The sequence below is a fragment of the Jatropha curcas genome, chromosome 7, assembly GCF_041381405.1.
Source record: "Jatropha curcas cultivar XTBG-Jc1 chromosome 7, XTBG_Jcur_1.0, whole genome shotgun sequence".
Classification (NCBI taxonomy): domain Eukaryota; kingdom Viridiplantae; phylum Streptophyta; class Magnoliopsida; order Malpighiales; family Euphorbiaceae; genus Jatropha; species Jatropha curcas.
The window spans coordinates 28,832,743-28,854,449 of NC_143157.1; the positions used below are offsets into that span (position 1 = coordinate 28,832,743).

Here is a 21,707-nt window from a genome sequence, read left to right on the forward strand (position 1 = left end):
ATACAAAAACAACAACTACTTTCATCAAACCACCACATGATAAAATACAAAAGATGTAGAAAACATGATAAAATACAATGTTCTTTCATTCAGAAAAACATTCTATGCTAAAGGATTAAATGGTTAACCATAAGTAACCTTCATTTGGCTTTCATGGCATTAAGGAAGTCAGATCAGTCCACTCAGCAGCAGCAGAAACTATCAAATCTAATATCTGAAGAGACTAATGTAATGAAAGTTTAATGAGATGAAACAGAAATACGATTTGAATCTCATTTCAGCAGAAGATGAAGGTGATTATCTACTTCAACACAATGGCTCTAAAATCCAACTCAAACAAACATTAGAGAGTAGTCAATGCAATTTAAGGTCCATTCAACAAGAAAGATACAGGAAAATGATATTACAAGAGAGGAAGATCGAGAGAGTAATATCATTTTCAGTCGATATAAATTGAGTAGATAAAATTAATATATAGACTTCCATCGCCTACATTTATCTAGATTAATTCAATGCCCTATGCTTACCGATTTAAAAAGAAAAATGATACTTTTAAGATTCTGCTGCCACTGATACTTAAGGGAAAATTCCTCCAGAAACTAGATAAAGTGAATATGACAGCCCTATAACCATGCAATTAAATTAGTTATACACGGGAATGCAATTCAGCTCTCCATAGTAGCTTGCATATAGCAACAAATTACACTAACACTGTACAAACAAAGTTCTTGATTCATATTCTTACTCGGCAGCAGATCCTTCTGATTTCTCCAGGGCTTCTGAGGTGCCAACACCACATTTTCCAGATAGACTCTCCGTCTTTTCATCCTCCATCACTGATGAAGACGAACGCAAGCCCACGTCTGCCAATACTTTCTCAGATGAAGTCTCATTAGCCTCGGAATGAGATACATGATTAATTACTTCAACTTTCGATCCTTCTGAATCCACGGCTGGTACGAAGCTGTCAACTGCACCCCTCTGGGATGGGACATTATCCTCCTCAGCCAATGGAGAAGCTGACAGCAGGACTGATTTTTCAGACACGTTTTCTAAAACCATCCCATCACACTGAGTTTGTTCACCTATTTTAGCTTCAGAGTTTTTTGATCCTTCTGAATCCACGGCTGGTACTAAGCGGTCAACTGCACCCCCCTGGGATGGGACATTATCCGCCTCAGCCAATGGAGAAGATGACAGCAGGACTGATTTTTCAGACACATTTTCTAAAACCATCCCATCACACTGAGTTTGTTCACCTATTTTAGCTTCAGACTTTTTTGATCCTTCTGGAATCATACAAGGTGAATCCTCAATAGTCTCTTCATGAACCACTGAGACAGATGTAGGTAGGACCACATTTCCAGATTTATCATCAGACAAAATGTTACCAACCTGAGAACCTTCAGGCTCTATCCTATCATCCTGAAAATTTTCAGGCCCTACTCCATCAATTTGAGATTCAACCATTTGATGGCTGTTGTCTATTTCAGACTTTGATCCCTCAAATGCTACTGAGATGCCATCAGAGCTCTTCTCAGGCACACACACTGTCGTTTTATCCTCCATTACAGAGCAAGATGTAAGCAGAACATCACTTTCTAATGAAGTTTCAGACAAAGTTACAACGACTTGAGATAGAACTAATTCGTTGCTTTTTTCAGTCTCAGATCCTTTTGATTCCTCTGCCACTGAGCCTCCATTTTCATTCACCTCAGAACAGTTTTTAGCCTCGTCATCATCCATGGCCTGGGAAGATGATGACAAAACCATATTTTCTGATACAATTTCAGGTACAACATCAAAAACCTTAGAAACATCCGACTGATTATTATTTTCACTTTCAGATTCTTCTGATTTCAGTGGATCTACTAAGCTACAGAGTGGACCTTCATCAGATGAGTCATCAGCCTTGTCTTCCTCCATTGCCAAGGAAGAAGATGGCAAAACCATGTTTTCAGGTACAGATTCAGGCACAACCACACCAACCTCAGATTCACCCCCAATTTCCAGTTCAGATCCTTTTGATTCCTCTTGTTCTAGGTCGCAAATTGGATTCTTCTCAGATTGGCTATTCATCTTTTCATCTTCTATAGCCTCATTTGCTGGTGTAATCACTGGCACCGTAGTATTACAGGATTCATCCATTTGATGGATAATTTCAGCTTCAAATCCTTTTGATTCCTCTAGTGTCATTGAGCTGCCAGATAAGCCCTTCTCAGATGATCCCTTGTTCTTTTCTTCCTCCATCGTCAATGAAGATGACAATAAAACCGTGTTTTCTGATAAATATTTTGGCACAAACTCACCAACTTGAGAGACATCCCCCTGATTACCCATTTCTGCTTCAGATCCTTGTGGTTCCTCCGACTTTAATGAGCTGCCAACTATTTCAACAGAGGATGAAGGAAGAGAAACCTGGGAAATATTTTGTAGCATAACCTCACCAACCTGCAAAACATTCATTTCAGAACTGTCCTCTGTGTTTTTCGAGTCAGCAGCAATATCATTTGGCAAGCTTGCACATGGTTCTGACAACTTTACTCCTGCATCACAGTCAGCAACATGTTCACTCCTTTCACTTCCAACCCCTGGCTGCAAGTCAGCTCCACAATTATCTTTCTCTGTGTTTGCAGATTCAGAAATGACAACTTCTGGTGAAGATGCTTGGTTTTCAACATTGCAAACCTTGAGATTACCAGCCTCAGTGCCTCCAAGAGACAGTTGCATTCTACTAGTGTCTTCTGAAACATCATGTATATTGGTAGAAGTAGTAACAAAATCATTTGGAGGATCTCGTGATTCAGAGGTGTCAACTTCCATATCGCAACCCTTAACATGATCACTCTCACTACTTCTAACAGCTAGTGGTAGTTGAACCCCGCCATGGTCTTTTGGAAGGACTTCATTAGTGGACTCAGAAGCAACTGAATGCAAATCTTCAACCCTACAAGATAGATCTTCCAATTTATCCTGATCAGAAGAAGCCTCCAAGGTGGCATTATCAAGATCAGAAATTACATCGGCCTGCTGGAGATCAGCTCCCAGACTGTTGGCCTTTTCAGAAGCCTCCAAACATTCAACAACAGCTTCACCTGAGAAACCTCCAGCCTTATCTTCTGAAGCAGACCTGCCAGAAGTACTGTCAACCAAATCAACATTATCTAAATGAGCTTGACTTGTAGAAATACATCTAGCCACTGGAAGATTATCACACAAAGCATCAGATGTTCCAGAAGTGGGGTCTTTGTGATTTTCAATAGCAAGAGGACAAGGTTTTGGAGACTCTTTTGAAGGCGGCTGTTTTTCAGTTTTATCATCATTCAGAACCATTTCAGGCAATTTCACATTTTCTGAATAGTAAGGACTCCCAGAAATTGGTAGAGACTCTGTAGGATGATCGACAACACCAACATCAACAGCTTTTGTGCAACTTGGAGAATGTTTGACGCTTCTAGAATCTGCTAACTCTTGTAGAGAAGGTTCAATAACATTTCCAGAGACAATCTCAGTCATAGCAGGAATAGTTCTGGCACCTGAATGTGGACTAGGACTATGAGGAACTTTTGTGGTTCTGCCAGAATGAAAACCAACACCATCAGCATTTGCAGAAATTTTAGTGCTTTTTAAACCGATGACCAGTGGAATTAATTGTTTCAATGGGACCTCTGTTTTCTTTATTGAATTCTTATCAAAGGACTCCATTACTGCTGAAACAGGCAGAGTCGCTGTGGAAAGATCAGCAGCTTCCCCTGAAATTCTGGTGTTTTCAAGACTGCTAATATCAGGAAGAGAAGTTTTTGGTGGCTTTTTCAAAGAATGAACTGATTGATTTCCTGGTTCATCCTGTGTCATTGAAGTCTCAGCTGGGTCTTGAGATAAAACCCCTGAAACAACTTCACACCCAGCGGACCCTGGATCAGGGCCAGTAAATTCATTAGGAGCTGATCTACAAGAAGGAACAATCTCCTTTTCACCAACACTGACTGGGACAGTGCAGGTGGCCCCCACATTAATCCCCGTGATAGAGTTTTCACAAGAACCTAGTCCTGAATCTGATACACTTTCAGCAGAGTCATCATTTTTCTGAATAAGAGACTTGCCCAAAACAGGAGCATGGTCCTCTTCCATCATGACATCAACACCAGACTCAGACTCTTTAGAAACGTTTATTGAAGTCCCCACAACTGGATTTGCTATTTCCGGAGTTGGCATAGGTGAAGGCGTTCTTTCCTCAAAGCTTTGCTTTTCAGGAACATCCATAGGTGTCTTATTCTCTATAGGTATAACAGGGGCCCTTCTTTCCTCTAAGCTTTGGTTTTCCAGAACCTCCACAGTTGTCTTACTCTCCAAAGGTACAACAGAGGCATTTCTACATTCATTTCTAGAAGAATCTCCCATCTTATTTTTTGATGAGCAAGTCTCTGAGAAAATCTCCTTCATCACACGAGCAACATCATTAATAGCAGCTGTCTGAATTCGGCCAAAAGCAGGAGTTCCACAAGTATCTTTTCTTTTTAGATCTTGACCGACTAATCCACTGGGCAAATATGTCTCCTAAAAATTTTGAAATATACATATTGGTCAAAGAATTAAAAGTGAAAATATAAAGCAAAATCACCCCAAAAGAACACAAAAATAATTTTTTATTTTCTCTCTCATTGTAATATTTTGTTAACAGCATAACGTAAGGTTTCCTCACTTGGTTCATAATGCAATCAAAAAGATGGATTTCCCAAAAGATAAAATAACTAGTCATGATTCCTGGACTTTACCCATATGATTTTAGGGACTGATCCGTTAAAAATAAGAATTTTTTAAGTTGAGATGTAACTGAAAGTTCAGGCTAAGGTTATTGCATTTGGGATTACAAGAAATATGACAAGTTTAGCATGTATACATAGACAAACTCAAATACCTGAATGACATTGGCAGGTTCCTTAGGATCAGTCTCTTGTCTGCTTCTCAAAGACATCACTTTACTTCCTGATGAATCCTGGGATTTATTCTGCAATTGTGGATTTACTCTTGGATCCTGACCAACCAACACATCAACAGCAGGTGAAACTGGACCCTGCTTCTTTCCTCTACGCCTAGGTGCTTCTGCTCTAGTTGGAGCCTTTCGGCCTTGCCTTTTAACTTGCATGGTTTCAGTAGGGATAGATTGTGAAGTTGGAGAGACAGAAGGATAAATTGCAATGGGCTGAGAATTGGCAGCAATCGTCACAGAAGCCTCATGAATGGGTTTCCCAAAGCCTTCTGCAGCAGCATTACCTGGTGCTGACTTAGTTGGAGGACCAACAACATGGGGTGCTTTATTCTCTGAGCTTTGGCTCTGAACCACCTCTATGAAGGTATTGCTTGACAAAGGTACATTCTGAACAATCCCGCCTTCATTACCTGGCCCACCCATTTTAGCTATCGATAAGCTACTTCCAACTGCTAAGTCCTTTGCCACAGTAACCACATCATGCAAAGCAGCATTTGGAGTCTGTCTGGGTTGTGTGCCTGCATAAGTTTTGGGGTCTTATCACTATGTCATCAATTAATAGTATCCATTCATAATTTCAAAATAAGATTAATATATGCATATAAACGTATCTATAGATCTAGAAATACCATCATTTGTTGTTGATGAGCTGACTGGTTGCTCATTTTGGTTTACGTCATCCAAATGCTCAGTGGATTTTTGACCCTGAGCAGCTATTCTGGATGCTTGCTCCTGGTTAACATTGATTGGTTCACGATCATATTTCTGCTGGTTACTTGTAATGGAAATGTCTTTACTCCCTACCAAGTCCTCAGATTTATTCTGTAAAAGTGGATCTGACATAGGAACCTGACTAACCAAAGCATCTGGAACAGCAGGTGTAACTGATGCTTGCTTCCTTCCTCGACGCCGCGGTGTTCCTGTTCCAGTTTGTGTCTTCCGGCTTTGCGCTTTTATTTGCATAGGAGCAGATGGACAAGGAAAGGGTGTTTCAGCAGCAGCAGAGACAGTAATAGGTGGGGCTGACTTAGAATCCAAAGCAATCCCTGGTGCAGAATGATGAGTTGCCCTAATATCTTCTACAGCATTAGACCCAGGTAATTTAGTTTGAACAGCTGCCATTGCAACACTAGGAACTGTTTCACTTGTGGCACTGACCAATGGATTAGCAGATATATTCTGTGATTGTCCACTTATAATTGGATCAGCAATAACTAAATTCTCAGCAGGAGACATTACTGGCTCCTGTTTTTTTCCCCTGCGTCGTGGTGCTTGTACTCCACTCTGAGCCTTTCGACCTCGTCCTCTTGATTGGATAGGTGGAGAAGGGCCAGCTGCTGTAGATGGTAAGCCAGGTGTAACAACAGAAGCAGTAGTAGGTTGTGAGCCAGGTGTGACAACAGAAGCAGAAGTGGGTTGTGAGCCAGGTGTGACAACAGAAGCAGAAGCGGGTTGCAAGCCAGGTGGGACAACAGAAGCAGAAGTGGGTTGTGAGCCAGGTGGGACAACAGAAGCAGAAATGGGTTGTGAGATAGGTGTAACAACAGAAGCAGAAGTGGTTTGTGCGCTTGGTGTGACAGAAACTAAAGGGGTTGTAGGCTGAGGACTAGGAACACCTACACTAGACTGAGATGTGGCTCCATTAGCACCCCCTAAATTAGAAGAACCAGTTGAAACATTATTAGCAAAGGGACTTGATGAGATAGACCCAATTCCTTTCTGGGAATAGGGACTTGATGAGATAGATTCAATTCCTTTATGCAACACCATATCCACTTTAATACTTCCAGAAGGAGCTGGAACTACCACAGCAGTTGGAGATTTATCAAAAGTTGTTCTTCTTGGCCTTCCACGTCCCCGCTTTGATGGTGGAGTTACGTCTTTACTTTGTTGCTGTTGCGGAGGCTCCACAGATTGTGGCGGTGGAAGTGGTGGGAGCGGAGCCTGAACTTCTGTGCTAACAACCGCCACCACTGATGAACTAGCATCTTTTGGCAAATTCCTTTCAGCAATTTCTTCCTTCACTTTAGGGGATTCAGGAGAGTCAACCTGACACATCTTTTCAAATTCTTCTTCTGTCCATTGCTCTTCATAAGAGCGCACCTAATGAAGAAAAAAAAAAAGATTATAAGAAATCACCGGAGAAGTTACCACATTACACAAATGCATAGGTGCTCAGCATCAGAATAAAATGTAATCAACAAACCTCTCTTGCTCGTTTTCCCCTTCCATAGTGCTGAGTATCAAGGCCTCCAAGAGACTGGCCTTTCCGCTTCAACCCAACATTAGGAACTGCCTCAGCCTTTGGTACATCATACAACCTAATCATTTCATAGAATGCTTTCAAATCATCATCCGTTACCAGGCGAGAGGGCAGGGGAGGTGAAGACTCAGTAACATCCAACCCTTGTGCCAATAGCAAACTCTTCCATGCTGTCTGCAGAACAAGAAACTTTAAGAAGCGGATCTCACAGGGAAGTATTCAAGTCACAAGTGCATGCATATTAATCCATACCATCTCTTCTTCCCGCCTCTGTTTGTCAACTGATTCAAAAACATCAATCTCTGATTCACTGCCAGTATAAGTTAAAATCATGAAAATTTCAACACGTCAATAACATCCATTCTCATGCTAAATAAGGAAAGCACATTAAAGACAACATCAAAGTTAGAGTTCAAGATTCCAATCAAGGAATCATTTCCAGCCAACAAAAGAAACAAGCCCATATACAGTAACTAGTGGCATAATGTCGCCTTAGATGAAGCAGAATGTTTAGAGGCCTAGAGCAATAACCAACGCGAGGATTAACTGCCTAATGAAGTTGAAAGGTAGTAAAAACATTCAGAAAGGTGAAATTATCTATACAAGTTCTAGCAATATTCATAAACTATCCTCATTTGGGATGACTGAACCATGACAAGTCAACCCATATTATCAGGAAAAAGGAAAAAAAAAAAAGGAACTAGTACAATTCAGAGGCTGCTTTCAATAAAGCATCCTCATATTAGAATGTTGTACCTTATCCAGTCAGCTCATATTCTCAAGAAACAAATTAACTAGCAAAGCTGAGAAAATGATTGCTTACCTATGCAACAATAACAATAGGCATCAAACATGATTGCTTACCTGCGAGCTAAGATATCATTTAGACCATCATCATCTAATACAGGGGCAGCTTCCTCTTTCTTACATTCCCGTAGAAGGGACTCCAAGTATTCCCTACGGTCTTCTGCACTGTAAAAACATATAGAAATTTTCTCAAGATCATTAGTAAAAACATATAGAAACTTTTTCCAAGTATTTCCTCTTTCTTACTTTGGAACTGCTTATAGCTTTTGCAGCAATGTTTTACTTAACAAGCATCCAACATCACCTTGTATTATTGTCAAAGAAACCAGCAGTAATGCTCTGATTAGCAACTCCCAATTTATGCTCAGCTGAAGCCCTGACTTGTTCTTCAACCGTTTGGACCTTGAAATAATTAAAATAGTTCAACGTAAATTCCAAACACAAAATCAAAAAACACACATCATATATTAAAGAAACTTTCAGGTCCAAGGGACAAAAACCAGATTAAAAAAGCACCACATTAAATGAACTATTGCACCATCACAAATTCTTATCTTTCACAATTGGAAATATATACTGGTAAATAAGTACAATCTGTAACCAAAGCTTCATGTATCTGTATTTCCAACTTCAGAAAACCCAAATGGACTTTTCCTCTTACGACCAAGAAAATAGGAAAATGAAGAAAAATAATGTACTTTCCCTTACGACACTGAGAGAAAAGACGATCAAAATACCGTTTCAAATCGAAGAACAAGCACATCCCTCTTCTGACCAATCCTGTGAGCCCTTGCTTGTGCTTGAAGATCCACCTGAAAAAATTAAACATACACCAGCATAAAAATTAGGACAGGTTTAGGAGGAGAAAGTAACACTGCACAAAAACAAGGAGTCACAATTTCATTTCTAACCTGAGGATTCCAGTCAGTGTCAAATATAATCACAGTATCAGCAGCTTGCAGATTTACTCCAACACCACCAGCTCGAATGCTAACAAAACGAATTCAAATATCAGTCTTGTGGATGTAATCTACCATACGAATATTGCAAGCAATATTTGCATACACAGGGCAGATAATAAAGTTCTCAACATCTGCAATTATTACAGTTAGCACACATGTCAATATTATAGATTGAAACTATGTTTTACAGAGTATATAACTTTTAGACATTTCAACATCTAATAAGATCATCAGACAATCAACCATTGCAGAATTCATATGACAGCCTAAACACTAAAGGACAAAACCTATAAGCACACAATTTATTCAATACAGAATCTGCAGTGTGAAGTTTATAGTACATACTGATTCAATTCCTCATTTTCCAGTTTCAAAGTGTGTTACTGTTCTCAAAAAGAACATATTTGGGGGGAGGCCTAGAACCCATACATATCCAGATCTAGAGCCTCCTTTGCACCACCTCTATACACATTCCAATTCTACAATATCAATGTAAAAAAAGCTAGACAACTGCTGACTAGCAACAAAAACAGATAATCTCCTCTCTTCTACCTCAAGCTTTACAATATGCTGATCCCATGATGTGGCCTCTTCGCCATATCTGGGAAATCTATAGATCAAGGTATATTACAAAGATTACCTGAGCAGAAATATAAAATAGGGAGAGTCTGGTTGGTTAAATAAATCAATGAGGGCACCACGATCATTCCCTGATGTATGACCATCCAACCGGAGGTACCGATACTTTTTCATACTGAGATACTCCTCCATCACATCAAGCAACCTAGTCATTGTTGAAAAGAAAAGTACCTGCATGGTCCAGAAATAGCAGTGATCTTCAAAGCATTAGAATGGCGCCAAAATTTGGAACCAAAAGTACAGGAGAAATAAAGTAAATATAAACCAAAACGGCTTGCAAAGATGAATAAAATGTAAAGAATCTTGGTGAAAATTTCAATAGGATTAAATGAAAGGTGCAATTAAGTGGAACAACTATCTCAAACAAAAGGAAGCATCCACTTGACAAATTAAGCACCATAAGAAACTACTCAGTAGTCACACTTGAATCCTTTCAAAACATGGTTAAGTAATCAAACAGTGACAATCAAGCGGTAAAAGCCTCCTCAGAATTCATATAGTATACCGACCCTAATTTGAATAGTAAAGATATAAATCTTGCCAAGCATTAGTAAAGTGCAACAAAAATCATCTGCTCCCAAACAGAAACTGGTAAATGCATAGAAGATAACTAATACCCGATGGTCTGTTGCTTTTAGTTTAGGTAGTAATCGATCTAGCATCTCAAGCTTCCCGCAAAGCCTCACAATTGGTGGTAGAAAATGCTTAGGTATCAAATTATCAACCTACAAAAGGTAACCCCAAATCAAGACTTCAAATTGAAGCAAAACAACCACAAAGATAACAAAGTGAAATCACAAGAATCGGCTCACAAAATGATAAATAAATGAAAGATAAAAGTGTTTGGCGAAACTTTGAATATCTTCAATGATAAATTTTAAGATTTAGCTTAGGCCTGATTAAATAGGGAAAAAGCATGCCTCGTCTACATGAAGCTGGCTAAGGTAAGGATGGTTGCAGATATTACGGAGCTCCATAACTGAGTTGTGCACAGATCGAGCCTGCAAAACATGATTTTTGCAAAGGTTAAACAGTCTAACTACCCGCATCCTTGAGAAGTCCGTTCTCATGAAAGGATATAAAAAAAGTGAGGTAAAATATGCTATAGTAACCTTTGAATTTCCAATTGAGCCAAGATTTTCTTCTACCCTTTTCATCAAAAGCTTCTGATATGCAGAAGCATCACACCTTACAAGTCTCTCGATCTTTTCAGGTAGTTGATTCTCAACCTACCAAATGAAATTGTAAAAATGCAAGAAACATATAAGAGTAGCTCCTAAAACCAAATTGATAGTTGACACAGAATTGATCAGGAAAAAAGAAAAGCTCAAAAATTTAATAACTCTTGCAACAGGAATGAATTTTGCTTCAATTACACAAGTAAAAAATATTCCCAATAGCAAAAAACAATAATTTAAGGACCTTGTGTTTCAGTCTCCGAAGAACAAATGGTCGAAGAACTTGATGAAGACGGTTTATGATCAACAAATTCTCCTCTTCAGATAGTAAAGCCTTGAAAGAAGAAGGCAAAGTTGAAAATAGAACATTCAATATGATAAGCAAGAGGAAGAAATAAAATATAATAGAGTGAAATAACAATATCTCAAATATAGACAAGCCAAAAGCTTACTTCATCAGCTGAATTATCACCACTACTCTCAAATGGTTTATTGAACCATTGAGAAAAATCCTCTGATGAATTAAAAATGTTAGGCAACAGAAAGTTAAGTAGTGCCCACAGTTCTTCAAGATTGTTCTGCATAAGAGAAAATTAGAATAAGTAAATAAACCAAATTTCGATTAAGATTTCAAGGAAAGTCATTATGATGAGTAACCATACAGAATAAGACACAAGACCAAACACTTTATTCATCTCCGATCAATGAAGAAAGAAGGATGACTAATAAAACCAAGAAAAGCACACAAGGGGAAAGCTGTGTTACCTGCAGCGGTGTTCCAGTTAATAGCAATCTGTGCGCACTCTGATAGTGTTTCAAGTCAGCATTCAACTTGCAAGAAGCATTCTTTATGCGATGACCTTCATCAATTATAATATAATGCCAATGTATTTTACTCAATTTTGGTCTGTCATGCTTGTTCATCAGATACTCATATGTTGTCAAAAGCACATTGAATTTCTGATGCACGATTTTTTCCCTAAAATACAAAGGAATAATGATGCTTACAAAAACAACACAAGAAATGGAGTGCAAGAAAAGGAGATCTATTGTGTCTGTCTGAAATTACTTGAATAGTCTACGCCTCTCTTCTGGAGGACCAGAATAAACAATTTTATGTACACTAGGGGCCCAGAAATTGATTTCAGACTCCCATCCCGGTAAAACTGAGGAAGGTACAACTACCAAAAAAGGACCTCTATCATTTTTTGTTTCCATCAAGTAACAAATAAGAGATATAACCTGCGAAATTGGGAGAAAAAAGAGGCATTATAATATTTTCTTCTTTAAAAATAAAAAATAAACAAGCAATAAAATTTTTGTTTTGACATATTAAAAAGAATACAAAAACTTTACAAAACAGGTTGAGTAGTTAAGTTAGATTATAACACATCCAGATCAAATCCATACCTGAACTGTTTTCCCAAGTCCCATTTCATCAGCAAGAATGCCATTCAAATGATTGTTGTATAGTGAAACCAACCACCTCAGTCCGTTCATCTGGTACCTAAAAGTAAATAGTAAAAAAAAAGGAGGAAAAAGCAATTTAAGAAATTTTCAAACTGAAAAATGAAAACAGAACACTTAATCAATGCCAACAAAATATATCAATAAAACATAATCAACTTGGTAAAAGTAAAAAAGACCTCACACCCAAAGAACACACATGATATACATTAACCTGTAATTCAAAACACCTGAATTGGAACACAAATGCAATATTAAAAAACAAGCCATACTCACTCCCTTAGTTTTCCTCCCTGAAGACAAGCTGGCTGCTCCGCAATGCTCTCTTTTATGCTGCACAAGACAACATTACTTGGTAAAATACTTGGCAAAAACATGTAATCTAAACACAAACACAGAGAGACAATCAGTTTCAAAAGGCATAGCACCATGTAAAGAGAAATGAACACAGAAGTCAGAACAAAGGCTCACAGTAACCAGCACTCTACAAGCAAACGTGATTCAACAATTTTCCATAAATAGTAAAGTCATTTCAAAAACTAAATAAGGTAATCTGACACACCCTCTTACTTAATCCACAGGTTGTACGTAAGAGTAACCACCAGAATGGAGGATAAAAGGAAAAAGCACAAAGACAAACTACTGTAGCAAATGAATAATAAAAATTCCAATTATAATGAGAAACAGTACCTATGAGCCATCAAATAGTATTTCTCATTGCTTTCCATGTAGTGCTGCAAAGTAATTTAGCAATAATCATTAGCAAAAAGAATACAAAGTCAACCCAAGAAAGCACAGAGAGAAAGAACTTGCCTTGGCTTGGTCACTTTCATCTTCATTCTCAAAAATAGTTTCATTCTTCTCAAAAATAGTTGCAGTTCGTGTTTCATCCATGTCATTTTCAAAACGGCTTGCCATCACCTTTGCCTCTTGCAACTTGGATCCTAACTTTTGAAGGTACTTCTCAGTCTCCTTCAGCAGTTGCTTTACACGATCTGATTTTGCATCCTGCGGACTCACCAAAAATTTTTCGCAATGAGAATGAATGTAAGATGACAACCTGACCCATCAGTAAATTTAGCAAGTTAATCCTAACCTGCACCATTCTCAGATACCCCTCTACATCATTAATCTTTAGTAAATTAATCTTCTCACGCTGAATCCTGTCAATCTTCTCCCTGTGGATACGTTCCTTCTTTTTATGGAACTCCTTCACATACTTATTGAAGCCCTTCCACCGTTCTCTCTTAATCTTAAATACATCATCCAGCCTTTCCCTAAAGTTGGGGTTGACGAGCAGACAAACAACATAAAATTTTTCACTATGATGCAGTAAAAAAAAAAGGATGTGAGTGCATGTGCTTGTGTATGTGTGCGTGTGTTTGGAAAAAGAAAAAAAGAGGAAGAGAAAAAGAGGGGGCAATGCTTTAAATTTATCACAAAGAAGCATACTTGTGAACTTCTATCTCAGCAAAGAACTCCTTCTGCCTCTCACGAATCCTCTTTTGTCGCTCTTCCTTCATTTTCAGCTCAAATTTTTCAAGCTGTTTTATCCTTCTACCATGCTTATGTTTCTTATATGATCTTAAGCGATCCATGTCAGCAGTGATTGGCTTAAAAAAATCATTCAGAAAATCACTGCCCAAATTTACATGAAAAACGGTGTCAGGAACAAATTATTATAACTAAATGAGGAAATCCACTAAATCACCAAGACTTGAAGCAAAATATATTTCTGCTTCACATAAGCTAAATATAATGTGGAAAAAAACCAATCACCTCCTAAGACGGCGTTGAAGCTCCAGCAACTGAAGCTTTTTCAATTCTATGACACTCCTGGTTTTTGCAGAAATGTCTTCAGATGAGTTCACTCTTTCCTATAACAAATATGTGATGAAACCATGAGTCTTCTTCAGTGTATCTACAAAGGCAATATAAGAAGCACCAAGTCCAGCAAAGAAGAAAACTTCCAACATGCATGGAAAACTAGAAAATTAAAAAGACCACAACACCACAGCATCAAAAGATTTCTAAAAGCACATAAGAACAAATAAAGGAGTAAGCAACAAATTAAATGAATTTTCCAGATCATCTCATAAAACATTATATCTTTCTTCTCTCGAAACCCAGGTGACCTCATTTGCGCTCACATTGCCCTTGAGGTCTTATATCCAAGTGACAGATATTGTTTTTTCTTCCTTATCTTTCCATATTGCTTCCTTATCATACACAAGTGATAGATATTGAACATTTATTAACTACTTGCCAATAATTTCACCTGTCAGAACAAATATCCTTATCACCAAATCTAAAAATTAACAGAGAAATTAACTCAGCTAGAGATAGAGGAAGGAGGTAAAGAAGACAAATTGGCAGCAATAATTGGGTCGCAAAATATCCACCCATCAAGTAGAAATTTCATAGCAAACCTTTAACTTGTCAAAACAAGTAGCAATTCTTTGTTTTGCTTTTTGCTGTTTTAGGGTCCAACTTTGCTCTAATAAGAGTTTCTTCTTCTGGTGATCCATAATCCATTTCTCTGACATTGTATGCTTTGGAGATGGTAAGGAATCTGTAGAAGCTGACCTGTCCTCATCATCTTGTTCTGTGGCAAGAAAGTATTTCATTAACTCCAATAACAATGTATCAATCTTGAATGCATCTCGTTTGAACTTAAGAGACATAGGATATTCATACAGCCATGAATCTAAGCTAAGAATCATAAATGCCATTGGTAATGATATTTCCTCCAGAAAGAGAATTATACTTCTGACAATAAATTCTTAATCACAAAACCACGCACCAATACGCAGATGTGAAGTGCTTAAGATTGCATTGTTAGTGCAGTAGGAAGAATAGTGATCATCATGTTGGTTACCTGAAACAGTACCATTGCCAAGACTTTGAAAATGAATAGAACCAGTATCTTTTCTGTCAAGTGCCAATTCATGCTGAATAGCGGTGGATGGTAGGGATCCACGGAGAACTTCATTATGACTACCTATTCCAGTCCAGCTAACTGCCTCGGGATTGACAGGTTTATTTATGCTCAGTACAGTTGAGCCTAGGTCAGCCCTTCCTGCTTGCATATTGCCATTCTCCATGTTGTCCACAGGGTTATTAGAGGTCAAACCACCCCTTGCAGAGTCAGGATGCTGCATTGCAGTTGTGAACAATGCCTGTGATTCCACTTTTCCCAGGCTCTGCACTTCAGCCTCCAGTTTTCTAGCAGCAAAAATATGTTGCCTTTCTTCTGCAAGTGCCGAGAGGTCTGAAGGTGGACCGCTTTTATCCTCCATCGCTTTCAATTTCTCAGCTTCTTTAGACAAGTGGTTGCCATCCAAGATTCTAGATGAGGCACCTGAAGGAACTCCCTCGTTTTCCCTAGCATTATTCAGCCTCCCAAATGGCATTGGAACTTCAGGAGTACTACTTGGCTCATGAGAAGATTGCGCCTTTCCTTTATGATCAATTAGCTCTTTACGAGGACCATCTGAATTACCACCTGATAATAACCAATAAAATGATTGCTACTCAGGAAACAACATGAACATACATATATATATATGTATATATATACAATAAATAGATAAACAGAAGAAGGAATCACGGGCCAACTAGGGGCTTTCACCGTGGGACTAAGGCATCCTGTCTTGGCAAAGCCTGACAGAACCAGCTCATAGAGCCCAAGCCTATTACCCAACAAACCTATGTCAAGGACCAAGTGAACAGAACAAAGACGTAAACAGAAGAGAGCATCATGGGCCAAGAAAGGCCCTGGTACTAAAGCATAAAATGTGGACCCAAGCCTAGCAAAACCAGTTTAAAAAGCCCAATCCCAGCCCCAAAAAACATATTTCGAGGACAAAATCTGCACAAAACAGGCTGGATTTGCAAATCTTTGTTAGAACAGACCCATCACAAAAACCAGCCAACTTAGTCTGGCAGGGAAAGATCCCTTGTCCAAGCCCTTCCAAATTAAGCTAGGCATCTTAGGATATTCAGCCGGCCCAGTCTATATCAGATTTATTAATTCTTACCATCTTTAGGAAAGATATTTCCAAGTGCTAATTCAAGATGCAGTTTCTTTGGCACCAAACCGTTTCTGCAAGTAGCAAATAGCAAATTAAAACCAGCATATTACGTGTTGAGGAAAGGTTTGTTATGCATGATTCCCAAATCATAAAAGAAAAAGGAATGAAGAAAAAAAGGTGGATGTTGAAGGAATACTACTCTCCACCTGAATGCTAAAAAGACAAGGCATTGCGCCCTGAGCTGTTTCAATTGTTGATCCTTGAAAGGATTGCCAGACTGAGGAACAGGCAATTTTCCAACATCTCTGGGAGCTGCTGCTCTAATCATTGTCATTTCAGAATTATTATTTTGCCGGCCACCCTGGTGATAAAAGAACATAAAACAAAATACTGAACACATATCGTACCAAAAAAACAGAGGTGCCACATCCAGAATAGAACATAATATAATTGAGCTTAGTAATCAAAGCATCATGAGACATCAGATATGTAAAATATAGATGGATCAGAGAGTAGGCAGGAAAAGACATAATGGTTCTAGGAAATATTAAACAGGAGAAAAGTAAAAGCACCTGAAAAAACTTGTTTGCATCCCCTAGCATATTTGAACTCCCTCCATCACTTTCCAAAACCCTTCCAGTGGAAAGTGAAACTGGAAAGTCATCCACCCGATTAGAAGGAGAAAAGTGATTTTCAATGGCTTTCTCAGGAGGACTTGTTATGGCACCTTTAACTAATCCATGCTTCTGAAGTTCAGATCCACCGAACTGGACCTGACCTGGGAATCCTAGCTCCCCCATCGGGTATGGACTAGAAGTGACAGGCATCATACCATGAACCTTGCTCATAGAACCTGAAAAAATAAGTAATACCAACAACCAAAATCAGCAAGATGGCTATAATACAATTAACTGAGCACATATTCCACACAAATTATCCAGCCTTTTTACTCAAGCAACATTTAAAACAAGGAAAAAGTAATTCCCTAGTTTCCTTGTAGAACAGAAAATAAACTAAAAAGGAAATCTCATCATCAAGATGTTTTTTCACAACTCATTTCTAAATATTTTTAATACACTGGTCCTGATCAAAATTGGAAATTCTGAACTTTCCACCAATTAAAAAGTCATGAATAAAAGTTTACAGAAACAATAAATTGATTTTGTTTAAACTACATTTGATGCGTACCAGGTCCAAGAGACGAAGCTGCTGACTGTGGTAATGGAATTTCTGTTGTCATATTACCAGACACAGAATTAGAAGAAAACCTAGGAACTTGAGATCTTTCAAGGGATAACCCAGTTTTATTTTGACTCCATATGCTCCTGGATGAAAGAGTTTCATGAGCAGATGCCAAGGAGCCACCTTGTTGTTGTCCTGCAGATACATGAGTGGAGGATACTTCTAGCTGGCCGCCACCGGAAATCATACTAAAGGTATTGTCACCACCTCGAGCAGGAAAACCTCCTGGTGAGTCAATCTTATTTGTTTTAGCCTTCCTCTGGTTAACAACAGCATTGCGAGCATCAAGTTGTTGTGAGTGGTCAGAATGTGGTTCTGTGGGAAAAGATGAATCACCCCTCTTTCTCTTTGCAGCAGCCTTTTTTCCATCCTTTTGATTCACCCCTCTTTCTTGGGATTGAGAGTTGGCAGACCTAGTGTCCAAACTAGAAGGACTTTCATGATCGAACGACTGACTGCTCCTATGAGTTCCAGATGCTTGATAATAATCATGTCCTGCCCCACTTGGACCAACAGGTGGTCTGCTAGAAGCATAAGGGTCAACTTTGGATACATCATTTTCAGTCAAACCCACTGCAGTATCTTTTGTAACTCCAACTGCCTGAGAAGATCCTGCATGGTGGGGTTCCCATTTGTTCATGATAAATGAAATGTATATTAGCAATCTCCAAAAAAACAAAAAAAAAATGGAAAGAAAGAAAGATCCATTAGGTTTAATTATGATCATGCGCAATTGTGTCACCATAAAAGATATAAGAAAACCAAAAACAAACTGGAGAACATCACTGTTAACAATTACCTGCAGAGTCACCCATTTGAGTTCCACCTGTCAAAGGAAGGCGGGATGACATCAATGCCTCAATATCAAGACCATGCTGGTTGATGACAGTCTCCATGGCCCTTAAATAACAAAACTCGAATCAAATAAACCACCATGGATGAAAAACGTCCACGTTAACAAGTTGATAGAACTACAATTTATATTGCAGTGATGAAACATCCTCATTATGCAAATCCATCATAAAATAGGTACATATTATGCTGCAAGCATGCATTTATAACAGTGACTATCCACATATTCTGTTCTATTTAAGTCTTTTTTTTACACGATAATTCTAATTAAACTTAATTTTTAACAAACAGAACATTTCTGTGTACACTGCATCATATGGACAAACTTAATTTGAAATTAACTTAGAGGCTCAAAAACTTGGTAAAACACCATAAGTAATTAATCTTATGTTTCCACCATGCATATGCCAATGGAATCTTCAAGTCCTGATCACATAACGAGATGATATTAAGAGTCAAAATAAATTACATATATTAGCACCGCCACTTGTTCCACACCAAAATAATACAATCTTCTAATTTCATTGTAAAAAAGTAAATTATCATGCTTTAATTTTCATTATATTGAAAAGGTTCATAAAAACAAGTGCACCCTCATAAAGTTGGACTGAGGAGACTTCATGCAAGGCCTTGCTAGGGAACCACACTTATCCCAACATAATTAAATGCCTCGATTATTATCTCGTTTAGCATGATTCAGTAAATCCGCCTCACATGAGAAGAAAAATAAATCTCTCAAGACTCAGATTTACACAACTTGCCCTCTCACCTCATTAGCATAAAAAAATTACAAATGTCAAAGCAGCATAAAAATTTAAAACTAAATAAATAAATAAAACAAAAAAAAAATCTAACAAAGTTAAAGATTTCACCTTGATATTACTTGATATGGCATTGAATGTTCCTTCCCACTTGATTTCATGTGTTGCAATATCTGAATCATGCGTACATGACAATTAGAAGCATGAATGGTATTAAAATTCACAAGTAGAGAAAACAATAAAGAATATTTATCAGGTGAATAATTTCCGCACCACATAGAGTTTTGTAGCCAATTTTGCTGGTTCATCTTTAGAGTCTTGAATAAGTTTCTGCAAAAACTTTGCAGCCTCGAATTCAACATTATGTGAAGGCTGTGAAGACGCCATCTCATTTCACCTACAAAATTTGTAAGAATAATTAAATAAAGAGACTAATTTCTGCATATCAAAAGTCAAAAGTTTGTTCCTGCCATTGTAATTTGCAGCTGAAATCAAAACATCTACTCATCTTATAATGCTTAATTTCCACTCACGCCCAAAACAGTTCTTTTAAACAATCAAAGCAAGACACTATATTTCATGGCAACGTTTTTGTGCTAACTGACCATATAAGTTTGTGCTTAAGCCAATTAAAAAAAAAAAAAAAAAAAAAAAAAAGTTCCTTGTACATCATCTTATCCAATAATTATTAAATAAGAAAACGAAACAGACATAGCAATTAATTTAGATGAAGATCGGCATAATTACCAGTATCTACAAAATAGAGCGCTAAATATTTGCAACCTTTCCACATCCACACCCAAAAGGAAAAACTTCCATATACACACTAGGAACAGGAGGTTATCTTAATAATATCAGTAATTGACTTAGAAGTCAAATTCCAACTATGGAACACGAACAAGAGGCAAATTCAGCTTAGTAGAATATGGTTTCCATAAAATTTAATTTTCTATGGAATTTTTACCGGGCAAACTAATTTCCAGGGAAAAGAGAAGCGACCAGCACCTAGATAGTAAATAAGAAGGGGATTCGGTTACCTGATCGGCGATCCGACCGGGAAATTGCCGGAAATGCTGGCTTCAGTAGCTGAGCTTACATACAGAGAAGAGAAAGCTATTTCTCCAAACGTAAACCCTCAAAAGGAAAATGAGTTCCTTTTGGCAGTGAGTAACGATTCCAGGTACCCCAAACTCGCTTCTTTTATACGGCACGTGCGAATATAATTGTGCGTGTCTACGCTTCATCCATTGCTAAAACGCCATCAACTTTTGTGCTTTGTTACTTTCTTCTTTTCTACAAGACTACAACTCGCCCACCCTCACAACACAACCATGACTCGTTCCCGGACTACACAATTAGGAGAATTTGGATAAAATTGACTCTTCGTCTATTAATTTTCTTTTTTTTAAATTACCAGAATCCGGACCGATTGTCTAATTTACCTCGTAATTTAATCACAATTAAAACTCTTCGCCCTTTCTGTAAATTTATTTAATGGGAATCGAACTCTACAGCCATTATTAGTTAAATTAATGTGAAATCATGAATTAATCTATATCTAAATCCTTACAATAGGAATGTATCTTAAGAGATCTTGTTTCCTAATAAGTTGATAAATATTTTTAATTGTTTGTAATTTGCAGTAAGTAATTTTTCCTTTTTCTTTATATACTTTGCATTTGGACATGATATCCTTTTTTATAAATTTACTTTTTCTAACACATTTATTATAATAGAAAATTACGTTTTAGACTTTTTTTTTTTTCTAAAAACTATATATATATGGAAGTTCTAAATGAATTATATAAAACCAAACAACCCAAAATTTTAGCCTTATTCTTTTATATTGTAACTATATGATGAATAATGTCATTTTCTATTTTAATTAATTTATTTTCTCCCCAATTTAAAAATATTTATATTTGCGAGCCCATAATTTACTATTTCAATACATGTTTTATTTCCTTTCCTCTTTTTTTTTTTTTTATCTCCAAGTAAGAATAAATACTCTCCCGCTTTTTTTAAATTATTTTATTTTTTCTGATATTTTCTCTTCATCCAAACATATCAAAAATGATTGGCCCATGTAGTAAAAAACTGTCGGGCATTTGAAAATTACTTCAAAACCAACTGTGGGCCAGGATAAAATGGTTTAAAATGTCAAATTTTCAGCCCAAACTCAAACACAAAGCCTGTTTGAAAGCATTCAAACTTCGGGCCTGAAGGATTACAATATTTGCCCAAGCGGGTAGGCCCGTGGTTTGAGACGGTCGAATAAATTATTAATTAGTGTAAATTTCAACATAGATACTAATATAAATTTAGAAGGCTTACAAAGATTTTCAAAGTTTGAGATAGAGCGGGGATAATAATTTAAACACAAACCAAATAAATTGCAGGGTTGTTTAAAAATTGAAAATTACTGCTAAAAGTTAAAAGATTCCGAAGAACTCACCCTTGAATTTTTATAGGAAAAAAATAGAAATAAATAAAATTTTTCCTTCATCTGAAA

At 37.5% G+C, this 21,707-nt stretch overlaps 1 protein-coding gene across 1 annotated transcript; it reads right to left on the bottom strand.

The window, feature by feature from the left end:
- Positions 1–422: 422 nt before the first annotated feature.
- SYD (P-loop containing nucleoside triphosphate hydrolases superfamily protein) lies at positions 423–20,388 on the bottom strand. Its single transcript, XM_089724008.1, has 34 exons — positions 20,233–20,388; positions 19,469–19,592; positions 19,307–19,368; positions 18,382–18,482; positions 17,529–18,194; positions 16,913–17,193; positions 16,547–16,701; positions 16,347–16,411; positions 15,185–15,811; positions 14,736–14,911; positions 14,086–14,183; positions 13,759–13,944; positions 13,403–13,583; positions 13,120–13,314; positions 12,997–13,040; positions 12,583–12,639; positions 12,250–12,346; positions 11,909–12,081; positions 11,605–11,818; positions 11,292–11,417; positions 11,084–11,173; positions 10,774–10,890; positions 10,582–10,662; positions 10,279–10,386; positions 9,663–9,832; positions 8,972–9,050; positions 8,798–8,872; positions 8,365–8,462; positions 8,118–8,225; positions 7,506–7,563; positions 7,197–7,427; positions 5,620–7,093; positions 4,919–5,508; positions 423–4,557 (listed from the first exon to the last, which is right to left on the bottom strand). The coding sequence occupies exons 2-34, from the start codon at positions 19,580–19,582 to the stop codon at positions 742–744; spliced, it is 10,713 nt and encodes a 3,570-aa protein (XP_089580134.1). The 5' UTR covers positions 19,583–19,592; positions 20,233–20,388; the 3' UTR covers positions 423–741.
- Positions 20,389–21,707: the final 1,319 nt, after the last annotated feature.